Source organism: Notolepis coatsorum (genome assembly GCF_963971535.1).
Source record: "Notolepis coatsorum genome assembly, chromosome: 2".
Taxonomy (NCBI): domain Eukaryota; kingdom Metazoa; phylum Chordata; class Actinopteri; order Aulopiformes; family Paralepididae; genus Notolepis; species Notolepis coatsorum.
Window position 1 is genome coordinate 62,708,718 of NC_140166.1, and position 25,822 is coordinate 62,734,539.

The 25,822-nt window shown below is 44.2% G+C and overlaps 1 protein-coding gene across 1 annotated transcript in view; it reads right to left on the bottom strand.

The window, feature by feature from the left end:
- Nucleotides 1–2,078: 2,078 nt before the first annotated feature.
- Nucleotides 2,079–25,822, bottom strand: part of tjp1a (tight junction protein 1a) — a gene marked incomplete at its 5' end in the record, with an annotated part of 88,507 nt that continues 64,763 nt past the window's right edge. Inside the window, 6 exon segments of the mRNA XM_084308186.1 lie at nucleotides 2,079–3,941; nucleotides 13,802–13,945; nucleotides 18,602–18,819; nucleotides 20,253–20,407; nucleotides 20,893–21,155; nucleotides 24,004–24,116. Of these exon segments, the coding sequence (XP_084164312.1) occupies nucleotides 3,847–3,941; nucleotides 13,802–13,945; nucleotides 18,602–18,819; nucleotides 20,253–20,407; nucleotides 20,893–21,155; nucleotides 24,004–24,116 (988 nt within the window). The 3' untranslated portion in view covers nucleotides 2,079–3,846.

Here is a 25,822-nt window from a genome sequence, read left to right on the forward strand (position 1 = left end):
ATATAGCTATAATATTTAAAAAGTTATAGCCCTGCAAAGAAGGTGAGACACTCCATAGGCTTACAGCACTGGCAGAGTGGTAAAGATGGGCATACTGCATGATGGCACCCAATGTGTTAACTTACTTTAGGATAATAATAAAACCACATTAATAAAAAGATAATAATAGTGTTCTCTGCTCCCCCCCCCCCCAGTGCTGGGCCCTTGGAATCATCCTAACCCCCCCCCCCCCCCCAGCTACTCCCCTGGTCATAAATGTCACAATGAATTGAAAATGGGGGACCCTGATGTAAACAAGACGAAAGTCTTTCTTGATTGATTGAAAGTTTTATTAACAGATTGCAGAATGGGTCCCCCATTTTCAATTCATCAGGACATATATGACATACATGACATACAGATAGACAGTACTGCTACATCTATACATTTATGACATACTAGATTTGCAAATACAGTACTGTTTGTGATACGAAAAGAGTCCAGAAAAGAGAGTATATACATTTGACATAGAAACTGTACATTGGAGGAGGTTGGGGTTGGGTAGGAGGAGTGGGTGGGGGACACTGTACAACTGAACAAGAAAAACTGTACATTGGAATATTGACAAGACCATACTTGGTAATTTACTGTGCATTAGGGGGGGGGGGGGGGGTTGTGTTAGGACATTTACAGGGGCCAGTTTAGAATTGCAGTCTCCCGTAGGTGTTTTTGAAAGTGGGTAGTGATTCACGTTCCTTTACAGCTGTGGGTAGGGCGTTCCACATTGATGTGGCATAATTGCAAAACGTGTTTAGTCCCTTGTTTGAGCCGAATCTGGGTTTGACATGATTTGTGGAGCTCCCTCTGGTGTTGTGATCGTGGTATTCACTGACCTTTGGGAAGTATTTTGACATGTACATGGGTATCTTGGTCGTGTAGTGTATCTTGTAGACCAGGCCCATTGCAAGTTGCTGTACTCTGTCGTCTACTCTAAGCCATCCTAGGTTGTCAAAGTGTGCAGGGGTGAGGTGGGTTCTAGGAGTAAGGTCAAGCAGTAGTCTGAGCAGTTTGTTTTGAGATGTTTGTAATTTTGCTTTTAGCGCCTTTGAGGTGCTTTGGTACCATGAGGTGCAAACATAGTCGTAGTACCCTTGAATGAGTGCTCCTGCCAGTCTTCAGGGTATTCTTGTTTACCAGAGAGGAGATCCGGTACAAGAATCATGTTCGTTCGTTCTCTGGTCTGCATCCCCTTAACAATTGTGTGTATTGAGCCGTACTGTATTGTACCCATTCTGCAATCTGTTAATAAAGTTTTCATTCATTCAGAGTAACTTTAAAAACGCATGAATTAATTAAGTTAGTTAATACATGGTGTTAAGTACAGTATGTGCCTAATTTAATGAACGAAAATCATGGTAGGTAGATTTGCTTAAACATTAAAACATTACCTATTCTCTATGGTTACCCATTCATTAAATAATGGTGAACATTATTATTCTATCCTTAATTCTAATTATTTCTGGGGGCCTGGTCTCGTCAAGGACTCCGAGGGGGGGGGGGGGGCACTGCTGTAAAACGGTCTCGTGTTGTTGCTGACCTGGTGTGAATTTAAACTAAGAACTCTCGTCCGCCATCTAGCGGTGACTGGGGATGTGTGCACGTGCTGCAATAACCAGAATCCCCAAAGTCACCTTCTGAAGCTTTTTGTGATAAAGACTGGAGACAAAGGGACGAGGGCGGGACCACACTACAGTCCACGCCCCCTCCCACCAACACATACACACAGCTACACTATTTCACATTGCACATCACACAACATACCTTTTTTTGGAACTGTACATAGCCATTTGTTATCTGCATTGCACACTTTTTAGAACTGTATATAGTGATATTTATTTTAGTCATATTCTATTCTTATTCTATGCAATTGTATTTATTTATTGTATTTATATTATTGGAAGCTGCTATGGTCAAGGAAGCACAACACATTTAATTTCACTCTTTCTTCGCTGTAAAGGTACTGAATGACGTGACAATAAAGGAATCTGAATCAGAAACACACACACTTCGCGGTGATCTTTATCTTAGACAAAACACTCTTTACTTTAAAAATGATTTTATTCATTAATACAGTGGTATACTTAAAATTGTGTCGCAGAGGAGAGAAAAAAAAAGTCAGCCACACGTGAAGAGCTAAAATCCAATTAAAGCAGTGTTATATCTAAAAAATAAAACAGTACTGGTGTGCCATACATAATATATTGTCTATTAGTACAAAAATACATTTAAGGGCACACAATACAGTATCCAGTATCACAGATGAAAGAGGGCAAACCCTTTGAAAAGAGGGGACACGTTCAAACCCTTTGAAAAGAACAGTTTGGAAGGTATTTAACCCAAAAGCACTTTCCTCTTTGTGACTGTTATATACTGTGAATATATTGGTAAAAAAAAAAGGTGGATGTATTACTGTTAGGTTACAGGTTCCAAGGCTCGAGGATATATAACCAGAATACAAAGATAATCATGTCTGTTTTCTTTCACTTTTTAAAACATGTTTTCTCTCTCTACGTTTTATACAAAATGACAAAGACATACAAAAAGTTCATTTACAAACAGAAGAACCAAGGCAATATGCTAGCTTTATATACAGCCACTTCTCTAAAGTAATATGCATAGCAGATGAAGAGAGCATATCTTTATTAGCCTTTAGAACTGTTCTTGTGTGCTAAACCCAACTTAATTTATACAGCGGGTTCAAAATGGCAAAAAAAAAAAAAAAAAAAACACTTCATTTTTTTTCTCCATAATTTATCATAACTTAAGAGTTCTTTCTTTTTGTACTGAAAAAGTGAATAATCTTCAGATAAGGCATCGCTGCTCGTTTGTGTGTTTGTGTGAGAGATAGAGAGAGTGAGTGAGTGAGAGAGCGAGGGAGAACGAGAGAGCACACGAGAGAGAGAGAGAGAGACCTGAATAAAGCACATGCACAGGTCCCCCTCAGGCCAGAGAGGGAGAGTTGTATTCCTCCGTTTGGAGAGGTGACCCTGCTGTGTCGCTTCACGGTGAGGAAGAGGAGGAAACAGGAAGTCGAGGAAGAAGAACCATTCTAGTCCCCGGCAGAACATTCCAGAAGCGTGGAGCCGAGCTTTTCATGTATCTCTCAAGTGTACAGTAACACCTTCATAACCACATACAGTATCTGCTACAGATTTATCTTTATTCATTTCTTTTACAAAACACCATCTCTCTGCTGTAATCGGAACCGTCGGCGCCCACGCCGTCTCACTTCCGTCTCGAAAACCTTCTGAAATTCCCTCAATGGAAAAAGTATAATGTGGAAAAATGTCGACAGCATGATTTTATAGTTCCGGTCAGGTCAATTGAACTGTAACATAACGGGTGTGTCGCGTGTGTAAATCCATCTGATTCGGTTAATAAAGTAAAACTTCCAGTAAATTGAAAATGATAGCTATGCTACTATATATACTGTATGCATATATAGCACAAATACACCTGCATGTCTTCTTCAATGGTACAACCTCCTAACCCACCTCTCCAGCCGCGAAGATGCAGTTAAACGTTGGCTTATACAGTATATAACGTATCCATTATTCCTTCAGTGGCACAGGGCATGCATTCCATCAATAAAGTAAATAGTCTTTTTAAATGTTTTCTGTTTTACTTCCAAACCTCAAACGGGGAAAAAGTTTAAAGGACAGCTGGTAAGCATCATCTTCATCATCTTCATCAGTCTTCTTCTTCTTCCAGGGGTGCGGTAAACAGCATAGCGTGGGCTCGTCTTCATACTTCATTATCCTTGCTCCGCGGCTCTTCAGTGACATCATCACCCCAGAGGGCGGGGCCTCAGAAGTGGTCTATGAGCACGGACACACAGTTGGCGCCCACCAGGTAGTTGGGGTCCCCGGGGAGCGCCTGGTTCTGCCAGCTCTTGGGGTCACCTGCGGAGAGACAAGACGGAGACGGTGGTAATAATCGTGCCAAGCGGTGGAAGGGTTAAACACAGACACCACTTGTATTGATGCTAAACGTTATACAACCTTGTTTTTTTTTCACCTTGTTTTGTATAGTTTGTAATATAGATCGTTGTGTATCGTTGTTTACGAATCTACTACAGTTGAGGAGCCGGGGAAAACGAGCATCCCACGCTTTTATGAATGTATGTGCGTTTTTTTTTTTTTTTTTAAGCCGTGAGAATAAAACAATCTGAATAGTGGTGATCTGATTAAGTTTTTTAGTTTGTGGTCACTAGGGGAAATAATATTGAGACATAATCCACTCTACTAATATCTCATCTAATATCTCTGTATATCGATCTAATATCTCCCTAAATGCATAAATTGAAGTGGCTTAGCTTTGATCTCTGACATGTTACACATGGCGCTTGGTACCAGGTTTTAGGATAGGGAGGGAGACTCTACATTTGAATAGAAAATAGGAAGCAATTGCAGGAATGACACTAACATTGTCTAAATGTTGTATGTGTGGTATGTAAGGGATAATGTATAGCTACGAGGTCATTGTCGCAAAATAATTGACCGACAGAGTTTAGAATACCGAGGCGCAGCGCCGAGGTGTTCTAAACGTAGTGAAGGTCAATTATTTTGCGACAATGACCGAGTATAGCTATACATTGTCCCGCTTATTACATGGGTAACTTACTAACAATATACCTAATTCATTTTACACCATCGACAAGACGAGATCAAATGCAGATGCAGTTGTTGTGTCGCTCCGCTGTCATTATTATCGCCGGCAGCCGGCAGGTGTGTCTGATTGGCTACACTGATGCAGTGTGTCAGTGGGCTTGATTGCTGCAGCTGCAAACAGCGGTCATTATTGCTCGGCAGAGGTCCGTTATAGAGTAATAACGGACCTCTGCCGAGCGCTATTGACCAATCACAATCAAGCATTTCGGCGAATGTTAAAACGCCATGTAATAATGTATGTTAATGGTCCACATCCAAGGACCGGAGCAAAAACAAATGAGTTATTAACACTTTAAGTTCCGAAAACGTGTTTAGGCGTCTTTCCTAGCCATGCTAAAGTTGCAGAGGACGCCCTAACTCGTCTTTAATATCAATATTTCAAAAATCTGTGATCGAAATCATATTTTTCCTCCGCAGCCCTGAGACACAGTGCTGGCCTCCTCTCAACCCTCTAGCGGTTCAAGAGCGCCATCTGGTGGCCGATCGGCAGAAGCGCCAAACAGGAAGTCATGTGGATGAAGTGGTGATCACCCATATTACTTCCGGCCACTCTCTATAGCTCCCGCGACTCCATCTTGAAACACTCGATAATAGATCGCTCGCCCTAACTCAATAAACAACGTTATTTGGACGTATATACTATTATACAACCTGGAAATGGACCGGGTATTTCGACATCCCATAATGGAAAACTGTCTACCCCACGCTGATCGCCCAACGGCCTGCGGAGACTGGGGTGAGTTTTAGCGTGTAGTATTACCGTGTTCGACACTAACTGCTATGATGAACATTTGACCCACATTAGATGAATGGTATAACGTTGCCCACGGAATTATAAACGATCCCCCGCCCATCCGGTCAACATCAGATGATACGTAGAAACTTCTAGAAGCACGTCCATTTGAAATTTTTCATCTGGCACCGATCGCTATCAAACTGTATTTCATCATCAATATAATGCATTTGGGGCTATAAATCACGTTCTGGAGAAAGCTGCAGAAAGAGATGAAAACATACTTATACTTTAGACCATATTTTACTATGAATATGTGAATGAAAAAGTTTAACGTTGCTACACAATGAACAATACATATAGGACCTTGAATGGGCCCTAATAATGGCAATCTAGCAATAGAATTTAAAAAGTTATAGCCCTGCAAAGAAGGGGAACTTCTCCATATTAAATAGAGCTGGCAACGGATGGTATATCATGAATTTAGCCTTAGGCAATCAAAGTGTTAATGCCTTGCCAACCTCTCCTGTTTACAAAATAGAGTTATTGTTAAAGGAACACACCAACATTATGGGGAATGTGCTTACCGTCTTCTCCCGAGAGAGACAAGAAGACAGATACCAGTTTCCTCTCTGTGCGTTCAGTAGAAAGCTATCTGGCTTAGGGATTCTTGCTCAAATGTGAATGACGATTTTTCTCTCAAAGAATTGAGATCACGATTCTCTCACACGATTCTTATCTTTTCAATAAAATCATTTATTGCACTCTTTCTTAAACAGACAACATAATAACATAACATCAAAGTGCTTGACTTAAACTTAAACATAACATATATGAAAGTGCTTGACTTAAACTTAAAAGTCTCTTGTAACATACAAAATAACTCAAGTCAGAATCGTCATCATTTAAAAAAGTAAAGTAAAAGAAGAATAAAAAAAAATATGTAAATCTTTTTATTACATTTTTTTTATTAAAAAAAATCATCATAATTTAGAAATGAGATTGCATAGGTCTATCAATCGAGATCGCGATTTCTCTTTGATTAATCGCCCAGCCATAATCTGGCTGCACGCTAGCCTAGCTTAACACAAAGAACGGAAGCGGATGCGTAGTGGCTAGCCTAGGTCTTAGTTGGCCAACCCCCAGGATAGCCGCTTCTCATCCGCTTCCATTCATTTGTGCTAAGCTAGGCTAACATGCAGCCGGATGGCTTTCTACTGAACGCACACAGAGAGGAAACTGGTCTCTATCTTCTTGTCTCTCTCTGGAGAAGACGGTAAGTGTGTTCCCATAATGTTGGTGTGTTTCCTCACGGAGCGAGAGGATTGTAATCGGCACTAAACAGGCCAGCAGGAGGAGGAGGAGGAGGAGGAGGAGGAGGCTGTGAAGACACACAGTCCATCTGAGCTCCCAGGATGCACAACAACACACTACAGGAGCGCCGCTGAAGCACAGCTTTCACTACCACACTACCATTTAATGGGTAACCCTTTCACTGCCACGCGACAAAGGGTTAACCCTTTCACAACCACACTACAGAAGGTTAACCCTTTCACTACCACTGGGCTGCAACGATTAGTCGACATAATCGACGACGTCGATTATAAAAAAATCGTCGACGAGAAATTGTTGCGTCGATTAGTCATTAAAAAAAAAAAAAAAAAAATTATTTAATTTTTTTTTTTTTTTTTTTGTGTACTACCTATCTTTGTGAGAGTGGCTTCTCAGGGTTCCAGACAACATCATAACATGATGATCCCATAGCAAATTTTGGACATTGAAAACATTGTTCCCCTGCAGGAGATGATGATCAGACTAGACACACAATACATTACACACGCACTCCTCTCACTCACACACAGCGATCAGAGTAAGACACACACATACACACTCCTCTCACTCACACACAGCGATCAGAGTAAGACACACACACATACACACTCCTCTCACTCACACACAGCGATCAGAGTAAGACACACACACATTCACACTCCTCTCTCTCACACACAGCGATCAGAGTAAGACACACACACATTCACACTCCTCTCACTCACACACAGCGATCAGAGTAAGACACACACACATACACAAATTACACAGTACACACCTCTCACTCACACAGCGATCAGAGTAAGACACACACACAAATTACACAGTACACACACTCCTCTCACTCACACAGCGATCAGAGTAAGACACACACACATACACACACACACAGACTCCTCTCACACACAGCAAACAAAAGTTATTTAAAGTACACTTCCACTTTAATTTGTATTATTTAATTTATTTATCTTGTTATGAGTGATTGCTGTATTGTTCTTCAAATACATTTTCATTTAAAGTGGCTTAAAGATCCAAATTCAAATGTTTCATGAGTCATTATTTTAATTTGCTATGGGATCATCATGTTATGATGTTGTTGTTTGGTCCTGACAAGAGTCTCAAAGTCTGGGGTGATGGTAGACAAGCAACTCTGAGGTCATGCTCAATTTCCAATCTGTTCCTCTGCTCTGTCTTCAGCTGGACCAGAGCTGAGAAGCCACTTTCACAAAGATAGGTAATTTAAAAAAAAAAAAATCCTTTTTTTTTTTTTTTTTTACATTGGTTTTCGATTAGTCGACTAATCGAAAAAATAATCGGCAGATTAGTCGACTACCAAATTAGTCATTAGTTGCAGCCCTAGTCTGTAGTGTGTTAGTGAAAGGGTTAACCTTCTGTAGTGTGGTAGTGAAAGGGTTAACCTTCTGTAGTGTGGTAGTGAAAGGGTTAACCTTCTGTAGTGTGGTAGTGAAAGGGTTAAAGGTTCAGTACAAGGCAAAGCCGGTTTTTCAGTCTCGTTAAATTGTTTTTAAACAGAAGGTATTTGATGTAAAATGACGACTAAAGCCCTTTGATCTCCCCCCCCCCCCTGGATGTGAACAAAATCAAACAATTTCAGATATCCAATCGGCTTCCTTGAAGATATTACATAATGTACTGGGGTTACTCTGATTGGCCCGTCGGATCTAGCCGAGTGGTGTAACCATGTCCTGGTATCAAGCCTGGCACTAAAACACTTCAGATGATAGTTCTGAAGCAGAATAATGTACAGTATACTCGTGACAGAAACAGTCCACCATAAGCAACATGATGATGACTGGTTTAAAACATCATTGTAGTGGATATTTAACCCTTTCACCGCCACACTACCAAAACGGTTGACCATTTCACTACCACACTACAGAAGGTTAACCCTTTCACTAGTGTGGTAGTGAAGGGGTTAACATTATGTAGTGTGGTAGTGAAAGGGTTAAGTCTTCCGTGTTTACCTCTTCAGAATAGATTTTTCTCATGTTTCTAGCAATCTTCTTAACCCTTTCACTACGACGTAAGGGATAATGTATAGCTACGAGGTCATTGTTGCAAAATAATTGACCGACACAGAGTTTAGAATACTGAGGCGCCTCGCCGAGGTGTTCTAAACGCAGTGAAGGTCAATTATTTTGCAACAATGACCTCGTAGCTATACATTATCCCGCTTATTACATGGCTAACTTACTAACAATATACCTAATTCATTTTACACCATCGACAAGACGAGATCAAATGCAGACGCAGTTCTGTTCTGTTGCTCCGCTGTCATCGCCGGCAGCTTTGCCAGCAGCCGGCAGGTGTGTCTGATTGGCTGCACTGATACAGTGTGTCAGTGGGCTTGATTGCTACAGCTGCTCACAGCGGTCATTATTGCTCGGCAGAGGTCCGCTATCGAGTAATAACGGACCTCTGACGAGCGCTATTGACCAATCACAATCAAGCATTTTGGCGAATGTTAAAACGCCATGTAATAAAGAAGGTTAACCCTTTACTGTCACACTACATACGTCTGTAGTGTGATAGTAAAGGGTTAACCTTCTGTAGTGTGGTAGTGAAAGGCTTAACCAGTTATCATGTGGCAGTGAAAGGGTTAACCTTCCGTATTGTCGCAGTGAAAGGGTTAAACCATTTGGTAGTGCGGCAGTGAAAGGGTTAATTGGTACGACACAGATCTCATTAACATAACATTGCATTTTAGTGGACGATTTCATCCAAAGTACCTTGAGTGTATATTGTTTATAATATGGGTGGGAATCAAACCCCTAACCCCCGGCCTTAGTGCCATGCTCATTACCCATCGAGCTGTACGACCACATAAAGAAATGTTTTTTTATTTATTTTTTAAATCTACAATCACTTTCAAAACGTCACCTTTCTGGCTCCAAGCCCCCAATTAAGAGATGTTAAGGGACATGGAAGCAGAAAACACACGGTGGTCCGGAGCGCCGGTGACAGCAGCTACAGCAGAGGGACCTGGCGTCCTGACACCCTGACTATATATCTGTCTCTGCCCGCCTCCGCCTCCAGGAACGGCGTGTTTCTGCCGCGAGGAACATGGCTTTAATATTGAAAGTGACTGTAATAGGGCTTCATTTCTCATGGTTGGCACTTGAGAGCCATGTGATGCAAGGTAATCACAGTGATTCCCCCAGGGCCCCTGGCAGCGTGCGTACGAGCCTCATCTAGGAGATCTTCAGATCAAAGTACAGAGAGAATGCAGGATTTCTCTTTCTCACACCCGTGTCACCAGAGCAGTTTCTAAACCTGGGCCAGCGCTGCCTCTTCTACTCGCTGGTCAACAGCACGTTCAAACGGGCTCCAATACCCACCTCAGAACGGAGGGAAGAAAGGCAACGAGAGGAGAGGAAGAGGAGAGGGGGATGAAGGAGTAAGAGAGAGAGGAGAGGGGGATTAATAAGAGGATAGGGGGATGAAGAAGTAAGAGAGAGGAGAGGGGGATGAAGAAGTAAGAGAGAGAGAGAGAGAAGAGGGGGATGAAGAGGTAAGAAGGAGGCTGGAGTGGGGGATGAAGAGGTAAGGAGAGAGAGAGGAGTGGGGGGTGAAAAAGTAAGAAGAGGAGGCTGGAGTGGCCTTGTTTGACAGTAAAGAGGATCAGGGTGCAGCAGCTAACCCACACACTGATTAGGGTGCAGCAGCTAACCCCCTCACTGATTAGGGTGCAGCAGCTAACCCCCTCACTGATTAGGGTGCAGCAGCTAACCCCCTCACTGATTAGGGTGCAGCAGCTAACCCCCTCACTGATTAGGGTGCAGCAGCTAACCCCCTCACTGATTAGGGTGCAGCAGCTAACCCCCTCACTGATTAGGGTGCAGCAGCTAACCCCCTCACTGATTAGGGTGCAGCAGCTAACCCCCTCACTGATTAGGGTGCAGCAGCTAACCCCCTCACTGATTAGGGTGCAGCAGCTAACCCCCTCACTGATTAGGGTGCAGCAGTAGGGCTGGGCGATATGACGATATTATATAAATATCGGGTACAGTTCATTAACGATACACTTTTTAAACGTATCGTGGATATCGTGATGTTTTGCCCAAGAGGATTGTGTCGCGTCAATCTGGTCCACACGTTCAAACTTTTGAACAACGCCGCCCCCACACACACACTACTGCATCAAAGTTACTACTTATGATTAACAAAGGCATTCGTTTTGTGGCATTAACGTTATATAGTTACACGTTCAATAACATCAGCGTATTTACCCGAACATAGCAACGTTCGAGGTCGACCTAGATAGATAGCAAGCATTACTCGTTCATATCTCAGCCCGTGCTGAGTTGTGCCCATTCTGCGGTCTGTTAATAAAGTTTTCAATCAGACAGATGTATGGAAAGGCTTTTATTATAACATTCGTTGCAGTAAAATCATTATGCCTCGTTTAGTCATCCTGCGGAGCTAAAAGCTAAACGTCGGCCGCGGGGAGCTACCGTTGTTGTTGTCGTTGAGCTCTCGTCAAAATCAATGGCGGATATAGCGGAAGTAAAAAATGAATACGCGCTTGCCGATTGGTGCTAAGAACAGCAGGGCGGGTGCAAGCGGTGTGACGTAATTGGCAGACTCGACTGTCAATCAAAATTATTCTGTTTGCCGTCTGAATGAATGAAAACTTTATTAACAGATTGCAGAATGGGTACAATACAGTACAGCTCAATACAACAACAGTGGACTGGAGGATGAAGACCAGAAAAAGACTTTCGCCTTTTTTACATAAGGGTCCTCCATTTTCAATTAATCATATTTCATATCTAAATCATATAATATCTCATTGCTAAATATATGCAATATATAATCTAATTATCCAATCATCTAAATATATAATATAAAAATGCTAAATGCATGGGTATTTTATTTTGTCTTTAATGTTAGCTTGCAAACTCAAATACTGTCTTGGTAAGCCTCATAATGAATTGTTTGGGGGAAAAAAAGAAAAACATTGTGATGTGTATCGTGTATCGCCGAAAGGTCAGAAAATATCGTGATATCATATTTAGGCCATATCGCCCAGCCCTATGCAGCAGCTAACCCCCTCACTGATTAGGGTGCAGCAGCTAACCCCCTCACTGATTAGGGTGCAGCAGCTAACCCCCTCACTGATTAGGGTGCAGCAGCTAACCCCCTCACTGATTAGGCCACACCCCCACACTGATTAGGCCACACCCCCACACTGATTAGGCCACACCCCCACACGGCTCAGCAGGACAGCAGAGTGGCCGGCCGTCTCATCCTAAAATGAGGCTAATTAGCAGCTAATCCTGGCCAATCCAAAATTACCACTGTGTTTTAGGAGAAGAAGAGAGGGGAGAGAGAGAGAGAGAGAGAGAGAGAGAGAAAAGAACAGTTGGGGAGAGAGAGAGAAAGAGAGAGAGAGAGAGCAGTCAGGGAGAGAGAGAGAGAGAGAGAGAGCGAGAGAGAGAGAGAGAGAGAGAGAGAGAGAGAGAGAGAGGGGAGAACAGTCAGGGAGAGAGAGAAAGAGAGAGAGAGAGATAGAAGAACAGTCAGGGAGAGAGAGAAAGAGAGAGCGAGAGAGAGATGGGGGAGAACAGTCAGAGAGAGAGAGCGAGAGAGAGAGAAAAACAGTCAGGGAGAGAGAGAAAGAGAGAGAGAGAGGGGTGAGAACAGTCAGAGAGAGAAAGAGGGAAAATAACAGTCAGAGAGAGAGAAAGAGAGAGAGAAAGAGAGAGAGAACAGTCAGAGAGAAAGAGAAAGAGAGAAAAGAACATTCAAAGAGAAAGAGAAAGAGCGAGAGTCGAGAGAGAGACCAGCAGCAGTATAATGTGTCCAGGTTTGTACTTGTTCTCTGAAGTTGTGATGCAGCTGAAAACAACAGCAGTATCACCAGCAGCACTGTTGCCCCAGTGATGTGTTTTACATTTCATTTAACCATTTCACTGCCACACTAACAAATGGTTAACCCCTTCACTGCGACAATACAGAAGGTTAACCTTTCACTACCACACTGCAAACGGTTAACACTTTCACTACCACACTACCGCAGGTTAACCCTTTCACTACCACACTACAGTGTTGCATTTATTTATTTTACATTTATGTGGGATTTCATGGTGTTTTTTGTTTTGTTCTTGACTTATTGTGATGTTTCTTCTTGACTTGTTTAAAGAAGACGTGTCCCGGCCCCATGGGGACATTAACGTGTGTCGTCGGGCACTTACAGACACATTTGATTTGATTCAAGACCAGAGACCAAAATCATTATTGTCACATCAAAGCTAGTCTGAAACATGAAGCATTTTCTTTTTTGTCATTATCATCATTGTTATTATTTTTAAATCATCAGGAGCTAAACGCTGTTCTTCAGGTGAGGATTTGGGTGGCCATGTGAGAAAAAAAATCACTTGTAGAAGAAAGAGCATGCGATGTGGTTTCTACTGGATGGAATCACCGCTGCGTGGGTCATGCATGTTAAATGAAACTGGTGCAAAGTGTTTTCTAGGTGATTTGGGAGGATTGAGGGAAAGGAACCAGAGAGAGAAACACCGCCAGCTCAGCGCGTGGAAAGCACTTTGATCTGAACACCACGTGGAGGAAACCAGTGACGGATGAGTGAGTGAGGTGAGTTAAACAACAAGTGAACACATGAATCAATGAAAACAACAAAAACAAAAATCATGATCACAAAAAAGACAAGCATTTTCCCCCCAGAGACTGCTTTTGAAAATATTAACCCTTTCACCACCACACTACCAAAGGGTTAACACTTTCACAACCACACTACCGAAGGTTAACCCTTTCACTACCACACTACAGACGGTTAACCGTCTGTAGTGTGGTAGTGAAAGGGTTGACCTTCGGTAGTGTGGCAGTGAAAGGGTTAAAGGAGCAAAAGGTGAAGCCCAATAACCGTGTTTGTGAACGGAGATCCTTGCCGAGAGGAGGAACAGAACCAGGGGGAAAGTGCTGACACACAGTTTATCACACAGCCGACCCAAAAGACCCCCAAAGGAACAGAGAGAGGACAGCGTACCCGACGAGGAGTCGGAGGATTTTAGAGCAAAAGACCAACCGTCAGGGGTCATAGACGCACAGTGAGGCAAGCGCAGCTCCACAGGCTTCTGGAACTTGAGGCCGTGAGGACCGCACATCACCAGGGGACTCAGCAGGGTCTCTCCTGGGGGAGACAGAGAGCACGGAGTGAGGACAGAGAGGACAGAGAGGACAGAGAGGAGAGAAAGAGAGGACAGAGAGAGGACAGAGAGAGGATACAGAGAGAGGATACAGAGAGAGGATACAGAGAGAGGACAGAGAGGACAGAGAGGACAGAGAGGACAGAAAGAGAGGACAGAGAGAGGAGAAAGAGAGGACAGAGAGAGGAGAGAGAGAGGACAGAGAGGACAGAGAGAGGATACAGAGAGAGGATACAGAGAGGACAGAGAGGACAGAGAGAGGACAGAGAGAGGACAGAGAGAGGACAGAGAGGACAGAGAGGAGAGAGAGGACAGAGAGAGGACAGAGAGGACAGAGAGGAGAGAGAGGACAGAGAGAGGACAGAGAGAGGAGAGAGAGGACAGAGAGAGGACAGAGAGAGGAGAGAGAGGACAGAGAGAGGAGAGAGAGGACAGAGAGAGGACAGAGAGAGGACAGAGAGAGGACAGAGAGGACAGAGAGAGGACAGAGAGAGGACAGAGAGGACAGAGAGAGGACAGAGAGAGGACAGAGAGGACAGAGAGAGGACAGAGAGGACAGAGAGAGGACAGAGAGAGGACAGAGAGAGGACAGAGAGAGGACAGAGAGAGGACAGAGAGAGGACAGAGAGGACAGAGAGAGGAGAGAGAGAGGACAGAGAGGACAGAGAGAGGACAGAGAGAGGGGACAGAGAGGACAGAGAGAGGACAGAGAGAGGAGAGAGAGGACAGAGAGAGGACAGAGAGGACAGAGAGAGGAGAGAGAGGACAGAGAGGACAGAGAGAGGACAGAGAGAGGATACAGAGAGGACAGAGAGAGGAGAGAGGACAGAGAGGACAGAGAGAGGACAGAGAGGACAGATAGGATACAGAGAGAGGACAGAGAGAGGAGAGAGAGAGGAGAGAGAGGACAGAGAGAGGACAGAGAGGACAGAGAGAGGATACAGAGAGAGGACAGAGAGAGGAGAGAGAGGACAGAGAGGACAGAGAGAGGACAGAGAGAGGACAGATAGGACAGAGAGAGGAGAGAGAGGACAGAGAGAGGACAGAGAGAGGATACAGAGAGAGGACAGAGAGAGGACAGAGAGAGGAGAGAGAGGACAGAGAGGACAGAGAGAGGACAGAGAGGACAGAGAGGACAGAGAGAGGACAGAGAGAGGACAGAGAGAGGACAGAGAGAGGATACAGAGAGAGGACAGAGAGGACAGAGAGGACAGAGAGAGGATACAGAGAGAGGACAGAGAGAGGATACAGAGAGAGGACAGAGAGAGGAGAGAGAGAGGACAGAGAGAGGAGAGAGAGAGGACAGAGAGAGGACAGAGAGAGGATACAGAGAGAGGACAGAGAGAGGAGAGAGAGAGGACAGAGAGAGGACAGAGAGAGGACAGAGAGAGGACAGAGAGGAGAGAGATAGGACAGAGAGGACAGAGAGAGGATACAGAGAGAGGACAGAGAGAGGACAGAGAGAGGACAGAGAGAGGACAGAGAGAGGACAGAGAGAGGACAGAGAGAGGAGAGAGAGGACAGAGAGGACAGAGAGGACACAGAGAGAGGACAGAGAGAGGACAGAGAGAGGAGAGAGAGAGGACATAGAGGACAGAGAGAGGATACAGAGAGAGGATACAGAGAGAGGATACAGAGAGAGGACAGAGAGGACAGAGAGAGGCGAGAGAGGACAGAGAGAGGATACAGAGAGAGGACAGAGAGAGGAGAGAGAGAGGACAGAGAGAGGAGAGAGGATACAGAGAGGACAGAGAGAGGATACAGAGAGAGGAGAGAGAGAGGAGAGAGGATACAGAGAGAGGAGAGAGAGAGGAGAGAGGAGAGAGAGAGAGGCCAGAGTGAGGACTGGAGACAATGCCGGCTGTCGTGGCTCCGTGAGGGACACAGAGCCTGGGGAAAGGATCCTTTGATCGTCGTCAGCAAATCCACACACATAATGAGGTCACACTTCACATAATGAGGTCACACTTCACGTTAGAGACTCTCTACGCGTTCCTCTGGCAGCAGCCCCCCCCCCCCCCCCCCCCCCCCCCAAGGTGCCGGCTAAGCTCTCGCTTCAGAATAGCTGGCTTGGCACAATGAGAGCCTTTCACATCTAAGGTCAGGTCTTGGTAACGCTGCCAATGTCAGTGAGAGACAAAAGCCACAGACAATAAGAAAAGCAGTACGTTAGGAGTATAAGTATGGAGGATGTACCGGCTTATCCAATAGAGAAAACGGGAGATCCATAGAGAGTAGGGCTGCACGATTAATAAAAAAGAAATGTGCGATCTCGATTCATAAACCTATGCGATCTAATTTCTAAATGATGCAGATTTTTCTTTTTGTGCATACATCTTTTTATTTACATTTGTTTTACTTTTTACTTCACTTTTTTTTTTAAATGTAGACGATTCTGACTCGAGTAATTTTGTATGTTACAAGAGACTTAAGTTTAAGTCGAGAACTTTCATATATGTTATGTTTAAGTTTAAGTCAGGCACTTTGATATAATTATGTTGTCTGTTTAACACAATCTGCGCCAAGAACGAGTTAACTCGTTATTGCCCGCCATGCGTTCAGCGGCAACAACGAGTTAACTCGTTTTTGGGATCGTTATTTCTTTTATTCGTTTATTCTTTTATTCATAATTCATGGCTGCGCCTCATGGCGCCCCGCGGTCGAAGCAACATTTCATGTATACACGAGGAGACATAATACCAATAATCTAGCGTCGATTTCAGGATGGGTAGATAATCAGCCGAAAAATGACAATGTGATGACTGGATTACAGTCAAATGCCTTTTTCTCGTCCTTCATGGGATTTACTCAGAATCACCCAAACCATACTCATATTCAAAACGGTATAAAACGGAAATGTACGGATGAAAAAACAATCTGTTTTTTGCATGTTGACCAGAAGCAACTCACTGACAGTCGACGGCGTTATTAGATACATAGCTATAAAATAAAATATAGTTTTAGGACTCGCAAGTCTGGCATTCTAAAACTATATCCATTGAATAAAGACCTGGCGCTGAAGGGGGATCAGCGCCCCCTGCTGCTGGCGGTCAATGTGTTAAAGAAAGAGTGCAATAAATGAAGAGGAAAAAAAATCGTGTGAAAGAATCGTGATCTCAATTCTTAACACATTGTGCACCAACAACGAGTTTACTCGTTATTGCCCGCCAATCGTTGTTCGCCAACAACGAGTAAACTCGTTTTTGGGATTGTTATTAAATTTTTTCGCCATGGCATTCATAATTCATCCAGACTCCCTCCGGGAGGCAGCTGGACCCTGTCTGATATTTTCAACGCCTCAATACCGCCGCCTGGTGGATTTCAGGCGAGTTGCACTCCACTCTAAACCGGATGTGCCGCTCTGTGCATCGGGGGAAATGGTCCGGTCAGAGATATCTTGTAACGTGGATCAAGATACACACTCGAGTGCATTGGATCGCTTTCGAATCAACATGCTTTCGGCGTTTATTGCATCATACAAACGGAAAATGGATCTAGCAGATCGAAATCATATAATTGGAATTTTCTTCCTACAGACTCATCGGCGACAGGTAAGAGGAATCTAACGTTATTTTCAGCTCGATTGTCCATTTATTTCATTGCGATCAGTCTGATCAACGTATCAAACCATACTTGATATTTTCTTTTTTTTTTCTCCTTTTTCCTCAGTTTTTCTCCCATCCCAATGTTAGTCGTTATGCCAATTCCCAATCCCCTTCCTGGTCGCTGCGCACTTACCCCCCACAGTCGGTCTGGGAGAGTGGAGGCTATCACGTGCTTCACACGTCTAGCCAATCAACCGCTTCTTTTCACCTGGCAGCGCGGACTCTCACTGAGAGCGTGTAACGTGTGGAAGGATCACACTACCCCCCTTAGATCCTATCCGCGCTGAGCAGGCGCCCCGACCGAACTGTAGGAGTCGCTGTTTACAACGACCCGGACCCACCCCGCCAGCTTCTCCCACCCTCTAATACAGCCAATTGTATTAGTGTGAACGGCCAGCCAAGCTGGTGACAACCCCGGAGCTGTGAGCTAGATTCGAACAGGCGAATCCAGCGTCTCCGGCGTTGGTGACGAACGCAATCTCCGCTACGCCACCTGACTGCCTCGTATCAACCCATACTAAATAAAGCCCCCCCCCCCCCTTTCCTTCACGCATGATGGAGCATAATGTATACCGATCATATACATTTGAATTTTTTAATATAGCGTGTATAGGGTTGAAACGCCAATCGATTATGTATCATATGCGTCGGGCCTATAACACGCGTTCTAGGAATTACTGCTCTACACTCTAAAAACATACTTATATTCTCGAGGGTACTAACACGACAATGTATGAATGGAAAAATATAACACTCCCACATCCGGAACGATAGATACCCGATGTTGAATGGGCCATAGTAACGTCGATATAGCTATAATATTTAAAAAGTTATAGCCCTGCAAAGAAGGTGAGCGACTCCATAGGCTTACAGCGGTGGCAGAGAGGGCACAAAGATGGGCACAATGCCTGGCAGACAATGTGTTAATTAAGAGAGAAAAATTCAAATGATTCACATTTTAGCAACAATGGTGCAGCCCTACTAGATAGTAATATCTGGGGCTCTGGCTTGAAGAGAGTGACGGCTGCTGCCTACCCTTCTCCTTGTCGAGGGGCGGCAGGATGCTGTTGTCCCGGCACACCTTGAAGTAGATCTCCTGCTCCACTCCCTCGGGGATGGCCCCCTGCGGGATGATGATGCTGACGCCCGTCTCGATGGAGCTCAGCACGCCGCCGTTACCGTTGAAGATTCCCCTCGCCGTCGCCACCACCGTGTGGCCTTCGTCGTCGTCGTCGTCATCCAGGGCGCTGGGGCTGGGGGAAGAGACACACGGCGCAAGGAGGAGATGCTGAGGCAGGGTGTCTGGTATCTGTGGTTAGACTGAGTATCTTAGGGGTCTGGTATCTATGGTTAGACTGAGTATCTTAGAGGTCTAGTATCTGTGGTTAGGCTGAGTATATTAGGGGTCTAGTATCTATGGTTAGACTGAGTATCTTAGAGGTCTAGTATCTATGGTTAGACTGAGTATCTAAGAGGTCTAGTATCTATGGTTAGACTGAGTATCTTAGAGGTCTAGTATCTATGGTTAGACTGAGTATCTAAGAGGTCTAGTATCTATGGTTAGACTGAGTATCTTAGGGGTCTAGTATCTATGGTTAGACTGAGTATCTTAGGGGTCTGGTATCTATGGTTAGACTGAGTATCTAAGAGGTCTAGTATCTATGGTTAGACTGAGTATCTTAGGGGTCTAGTATCTATGGTTAGACTGAGTATCTTAGGGGTCTGGTATCTATGGTTAGACTGAGTATCTTAGAGGTCTAGTATCTATGGTTAGACTGAGTATCTAAGAGGTCTAGTATCTATGGTTAGACTGAGTATCTAAGAGGTCTAGTATCTATGGTTAGACTGAGTATCTAAGAGGTCTAGTATCTATGGTTAGACTGAGTATCTAAGAGGTCTAGTATCTATGGTTAGAGTATCTTAGGGGTCTATTTTCAGTCAGGCAAACCCAAAATGAAGGTAAAAAAACCATCACAGGGATTAAACATCAGGTCATTAAACAGCAAGTGCAACATCAATGTTTCAGTTCTCAAGGAGACGATACTGCAGGTCTATGACAACCCTGTATGTATAAACTAGTAAGGTCATAGGGCTTTCACAGTGGCCTTTCAACTAGGGAGGCACCGATCAGACCTTTTTCAGTCCCGATACCGATACCTGGGTTTGGGTATCGGCCAATACCGATCCGATACCCAGTCAATTTTTTTTCCCAAAAAAAAAAAAGGTAAAAAATTATCAAATTTAATCCACGTTTCTTTTTTTTATTAAAATATATTTTGTTTTTAAGAATTGTAAAGGATCATAAGTGTGTTTTTGATTTGTTGTAAACAAAGACAGAAAATAAACTTCATTCATTCAATTAATAAACTGTCACTGTGTGGAAGAGACTGGGATCATTCTCTTGTGCAAAGCAACATCAGGCCTTTCCTAACTTAGTGAAACTAAATGTAACAAATTAACACAGATATAAATGTACTGAATGGTTATTTATTATTTTATTTATTATAAAAAAAAATTAAAAAAATCCGATATATATTTTTTACCGATACCCGATCCAGCTATTTTACTGATATCGGCGGCCGATACCGATATCGGATCGGTGCATCCCTACTTTCAATACACTGATACTACATGATCCGCCAGTGGAGTGTCTTCATGTGGACGCTGCAGATGTGCCAGGCGGTACCTGACAGGGATGGCCTTGGGCACCGCGGTGATGTGGTTGTGCTGGTGCTTGGAGCGGTGGTCCAGGGTGCGGGTGAAGGTGTCCAGGCCACTGTCCAGGTCCGTGCTCTGGGGCTGGGGGGAGACCGGAGGCTTGACCGGGCTGGGACTAGGAACCTGGGCCATTTAACACATTTGTAAATTTTTATTATTATAATTTATATATATACACACACTCCATATTACCACTTAGGTCTCAGTAACTCCTAGTATGTATTTGGGTATCATTACATAGCAGTGTTGAGGAATCTCAGTTGGCATCTAACCCTAACCCTAACTCTAAGCATAACCCACTTCGAAGCAGAGAATATATATGTACAAGGCGGAAGAGACCCTTCGGAGCTAAACCAATCGGAGAGGGTCTGCGCTGTACGCGGGCTAGCCAATCAGAGAGTGTCTTCGCAAACTGCGGCTACGGAAAAAAATCACGCCTACTGGACTCTGTATTTGTTACCCGTGGTTTTATGTCCTGCGTATTCATACATTCATGTGGTTCTTTGTTTCTCTGTTCATTTGTTTTGCTCATTGTCATCGTCTTTGGTTTCATGAAAAGCTCTTAATAAATAGAATGTATTATTATTATTATTATTAGGCAGCCTTACCTTGGGGGCCAGCTCTGGCTTGTCGTTGGGCAGTAGGTTGTGGTTGAACTTTGGGCTGTCAAACTTGCGCTCAAAAGGCTTGGCGGAGTTCGTGTAGGGCTTGGGCACATAGCGGTTGTAGCTGGAGGCCGGAGGGGCTCCGGCGCCCCCTGCTGGCTTCGGAGGCTGCTCACTGGTGCCGTTGACGGGAGACGTCTCTGGGAAACTCTTGTGAGGCAGGAAGTTGGTCTGAACGGTGTCCTCGCGGCCGGGAGGCTTGGCGGCTGTGAGAGAGCCGCGAGGATCAGTTTCAAGTTCAAGTTTCTAGTTTGTTTATTAGTTGTCATTAGGGGTGTAACGGTACACAGAAGCCAGGGTTCGGTACGTACCTCTGTGTTGGGGTCACGGTTCGGTACGATTTCGGTACAACAGAAAAAAATATATTTATAATTTAATTTATTATTATAATTTTTTATTTTATTTATAATAATTTATAATTATTATTATATATTTATGATAATAATAATTATTATTATTAAATAGAATAATTTTCTATAGGCGTGCCGTGGTAGTCAGTGATACTGGTGTCATTCTGTGTTCAGGCATCCACTGAATAAATTAATTGCCTACTGCCCCTTTAACAACTTATCCTTACTAAGTTTCAGTTTCACTTCTAGAGAGAATTTAACTTCACGAGACTGAATACTAGAGAACAGATGACATGTTACAACAATGGCAGAGGATTATTTGGATTTAAACACAGTCGCAGTTCAACTGGAGAGGAGCTCAGTATGTAATTTTTTTATTTTTTTTTATTTGATCAGCTGTGCCTGAGAGTCCGGCGGGGGAGAATAGTGTGTTTGTTGGCGACGCGTGTGTGTGTCTTTCCATTGGTTTCATTTGGTTGACATTATTGGGCAAACAAGAAAACGAAATAAAACTGTAAAATTGTAATGACCCTGCAGCTGTTCCAATATAAATGTGCCTTCCTCCGTGCACTTACGCCCGCTCTGAAGTCGGACTCGGTGTGCCGCGCGCTGTTCTCACATGGACACGGAACCCGCGACTGCCTGCATGCGCGACTGGTGTGTGTGCGCTGTGAGGCGTGTTCTTTGTATGGCTGCGCGTACCGCACCGTGACGGCCGTACCGTAAATTTGCGGGACGAATACACGTAGCGTTACACCCCTAGTTACAGAATACTTTTCCATTAAAATGCTTTTTTTCTGTATGAGCTCCTGGGAGTGTGCTAGATAAAAATAGATAAAAAATTGAAAATAGAATAGAAAAAGTCAAGTACGTAAACAAAAAGTGTTCAGTCAATATACATACAATATACAGAGTAAAAAAATTGTAACAGTGAGGTACAATGCAGAAATGGGATGGGGTACAAACTTAGGGTAAGGTGCAATGAGGTATGAATTGTAGTGCAAATCTCTTTACTACTAAATATAAAGAGTGTCTAAAGTGGGTAAAGTGGGTGCTACAGTGAGTTGTTTATTTAAAGTGAGTGTGTACGTGTGGATGTGTGTGCTGTGAGTGTAGATGATGGGTTGTTACATAGTGTCATTGTCATTGAGCATCCTGATGGCCTGGGGATAAAAGCTCCTTCTGAGTCTCTCTGTACTGGCCATGAGAGAGGCAGTTGTTTGGGTAACTAGAGTCTTTGATTATTCTCTTAGCCTTGCCCCTGCAACGCTTATTGTAAATGTCCTGGAGAGTGGGAAGCCCACCTTCAATTGTGCGTTCGTGACAAATACAGGACTCAGTGTCCGTGTGCATGTGTAAAGATATCAATACATTTTGATCTATGCAGTTAAATGTATGCATTAGCTCATAGTAGTGCACGATATATATCGGCGGCCGATATAATATCGGACGATAGTCATTTTTTTTTACACATCGGTATCGTTCCGATGTCAAAATATTATATCTGAAAATAAATGACAAAAGTAAAAAAGAAAAAGTGTGTTTTGGAAAATAGCTCTTTATTTGATCGTCATAAAAAAGTGTTTTCTATACAGAGATATCGACATCGGTAAATATCGGTATCGGCCAGAACAGCAATATTAATATCGGTTATCGGTCACAATTTTCACATCGGTGCATCACTAGCTCATAGTGTAAGAAGTGTGCTCTAAGAAAATACTTTGGTAGATACAATCTTAACACAATCTCTGCCACGCTTATATCATCAATGTTTGATCTCTGCCACCACTTTAAGTCTATGGAGATGTTCCCCTTCTTTGCAGGGCTATAACTTTTTAAATTGTATTGCTAAATTGACATTACTATGGCCCATTCAACATCGATTATCTATCGTTCAGGATGTAGGAACGTTTTACTTTTTCATTCACACATTCATACGAAAATACCGTCTAGAGTATAAATATGTTTATCGTTTTCTGCAGTATTTCCCAGAACGTGAGATATAGGCACAAATGCATATATTAGATCATCAAATGCAGTTTGATACCGATCGACGCTATATTAAAAATGTCAACTGTACATGGTCCTAAACGTTATGACTGATCATGCGCGGGTGAACGGAGGGGGGGGGGGGGGGGGGGTCGTTTATAATTCCGTGATAGTCGTTAAATGCTTCATGTAGTATGGGTGATAGTCGTTAAATGCTTCATGTAGTATGGGTGATATATAGATCAGAGCAGTTTGTATGGTTAATAATAAAGAAAAACGCTGAAACTCACGGCAGCTTCCTCGTAGCGTTGGGCGATGAGAGTGGAGCAAACAGATCCCAGTTATGTGATGTGGATCGAGGCGATCCAGTTCCGGTTTGTATAATACTAATATACGCCCAAATCATGTGGATTATTGAGTTATGGCAACGATCCATATCCACGGTGTGTGTCTTGAGTCCCGCGACGATAAACGAGTGGCCGGACGGAATTAGGGGACGGACCGAGCTGCAACGGGCATTTCCGGTTTGGCAACTCGCCGATCAGCCACCAGGTGGCAGTATTGAAGCGTTGCAGAGTTGTGAAATATGAATACCATGGTGAAAATATGAAATATGATCTGGCAGAATTCGCATGAACTTGAAACCCGTCTTAAGCCGTTTCCGGCGGAGAAAGGGTTAAATAGAATAGACTTTACAACAATAACACATTTTTACCTTCAAGTGCGGTTGGCTTGGGCAGTGTGGCTGGTGGGGGGGCAGCGGGGGTGACCTGGGGAACGGGCTCATACCTCTTCTCCACCGGGCTGACTTTCTCCACCGACTCTGCCCTGTATCACAACACAACACAACACAGTGTGTTACCTGGGGTAGTTGTAGGTGGACTGTGTGTTACCTGGGGTAGTTGTGTGTTACCTGGGGTAGCTGTAGGTGGACTGTGTGTTACCTGGGGTAGTTGTAGGTGGACTGTGTGTTACCTGGGGTAGTTGTGTGTTACCTGGGGTAGTTGTAGGTGGACTGTGTGTTACCTGGGGTAGTTGTAGGTGGACTGTGTGTTACCTGGGGTAGTTGTGTGTTACCTGGGGTAGTTGTAGGTGGACTGTGTGTTACCTGGGGTAGTTGTAGGTGGACTGTGTGTTACCTGGGGTAGTTGTGTGTTACCTGGGGTAGTTGTGTGTTACCTGGGGTAGCTGTAGGTGGACTGTGTGTTACCTGGGGTAGTTGTGTGTTACCTGGGGTAGTTGTAGGTGGACTGTGTGTTACCTGGGGTAGTTGTGTGTTACCTGGGGTAGTTGTAGGTGGACTGTGTGTTACCTGGGGTAGTTGTGTGTTACCTGGGGTAGTTGTAGGTGGACTGTGTGTTACCTGGGGTAGTTGTGTGTTACCTGGGGTAGTTGTAGGTGGACTGTGTGTTACCTGGGGTAGTTGTGTGTTACCTGGGGTAGTTGTAGGTGGACTGTGTGTTACCTGGGGTAGTTGTGTGTTACCTGGGGTAGTTGTGTGTGACCTGGGGTAGTTGTGTGTTACCTGGGGTAGCTGTAGGTGGACTGTGTGTTACCTGGGGTAGTTGTGTTACCTGGGGTAGTTGTGTGTGACCTGGGGTAGTTGTGTGTTACCTGGGGTAGTTGTGTGTTACCTGGGGTAGTTGTGTGTTTGTTACCTGGGGTAGTTGTGTGTTACCTGGGGTAGTTGTGTGTTTGTTACCTGGGGTAGCTGTGTGTTACCTGGGGTAGTTGTGTGTTTGTTACCTGGGGTAGCTGTGTGTTACCTGGGGTAGTTGTGTGTTCCCTGGGGTAGCTGTGTGTTACCTGGGGTAGTTGTGTGTTACCTGGGGTAGTTGTGTGTTACCTGGGGTAGTTGTGTGTTACCTGGGGTAGTTGTGTTACCTGGGGTAGTTGTGTGTTACCTGTGGTAGTTGTGTGTTACCTGGGGTAGTTGTGTGTTACCTGTGGTAGTTGTGTTACCTGGGGTAGTTGTGTGTTACCTGGGGTAGTTGTGTGTTACCTGAGGTAGTTGTGTGTTACCTGGGGTAGTTGTGTGTTACCTGGGGTAGTTGTGTGTTACCTGGGGTAGTTGTGTTACCTGGGGTAGTTGTAGGTGGACTGTGTGTTACCTGGGGTAGTTGTGTGTTACCTGGGGTAGTTGTGTGTTACCTGGGGTAGTTGTGTTTTTGTTACCTGGGGTAGTTGTGTGTTACCTGGGGTAGTTGTGTGTTTGTTACCTGGGGTAGTTGTGTGTTACCTGGGGTAGTTGTGTGTTACCTGGGGTAGTTGTGTGTTACCTGGGGTAGTGGGGTAGTTGTGTGTTACCTGGGGTAGTTGTGTGTTACCTGTGGTAGTTGTGTGTTACCTGGGGTAGTTGTGTGTTACCTGGGGTAGTTGTGTGTTACCTGGGGTAGTTGTGTGTTACCTGGGGTAGTTGTGTGTTACCTGGGGTAGTTGTGTGTTACCTGGGGTAGTTGTGTGTTACCTGGGATAGTTGTGTGTTACCTGGGGTAGTTGTGTGTTACCTGGGGTAGTTGTAGGTGGACTGTGTG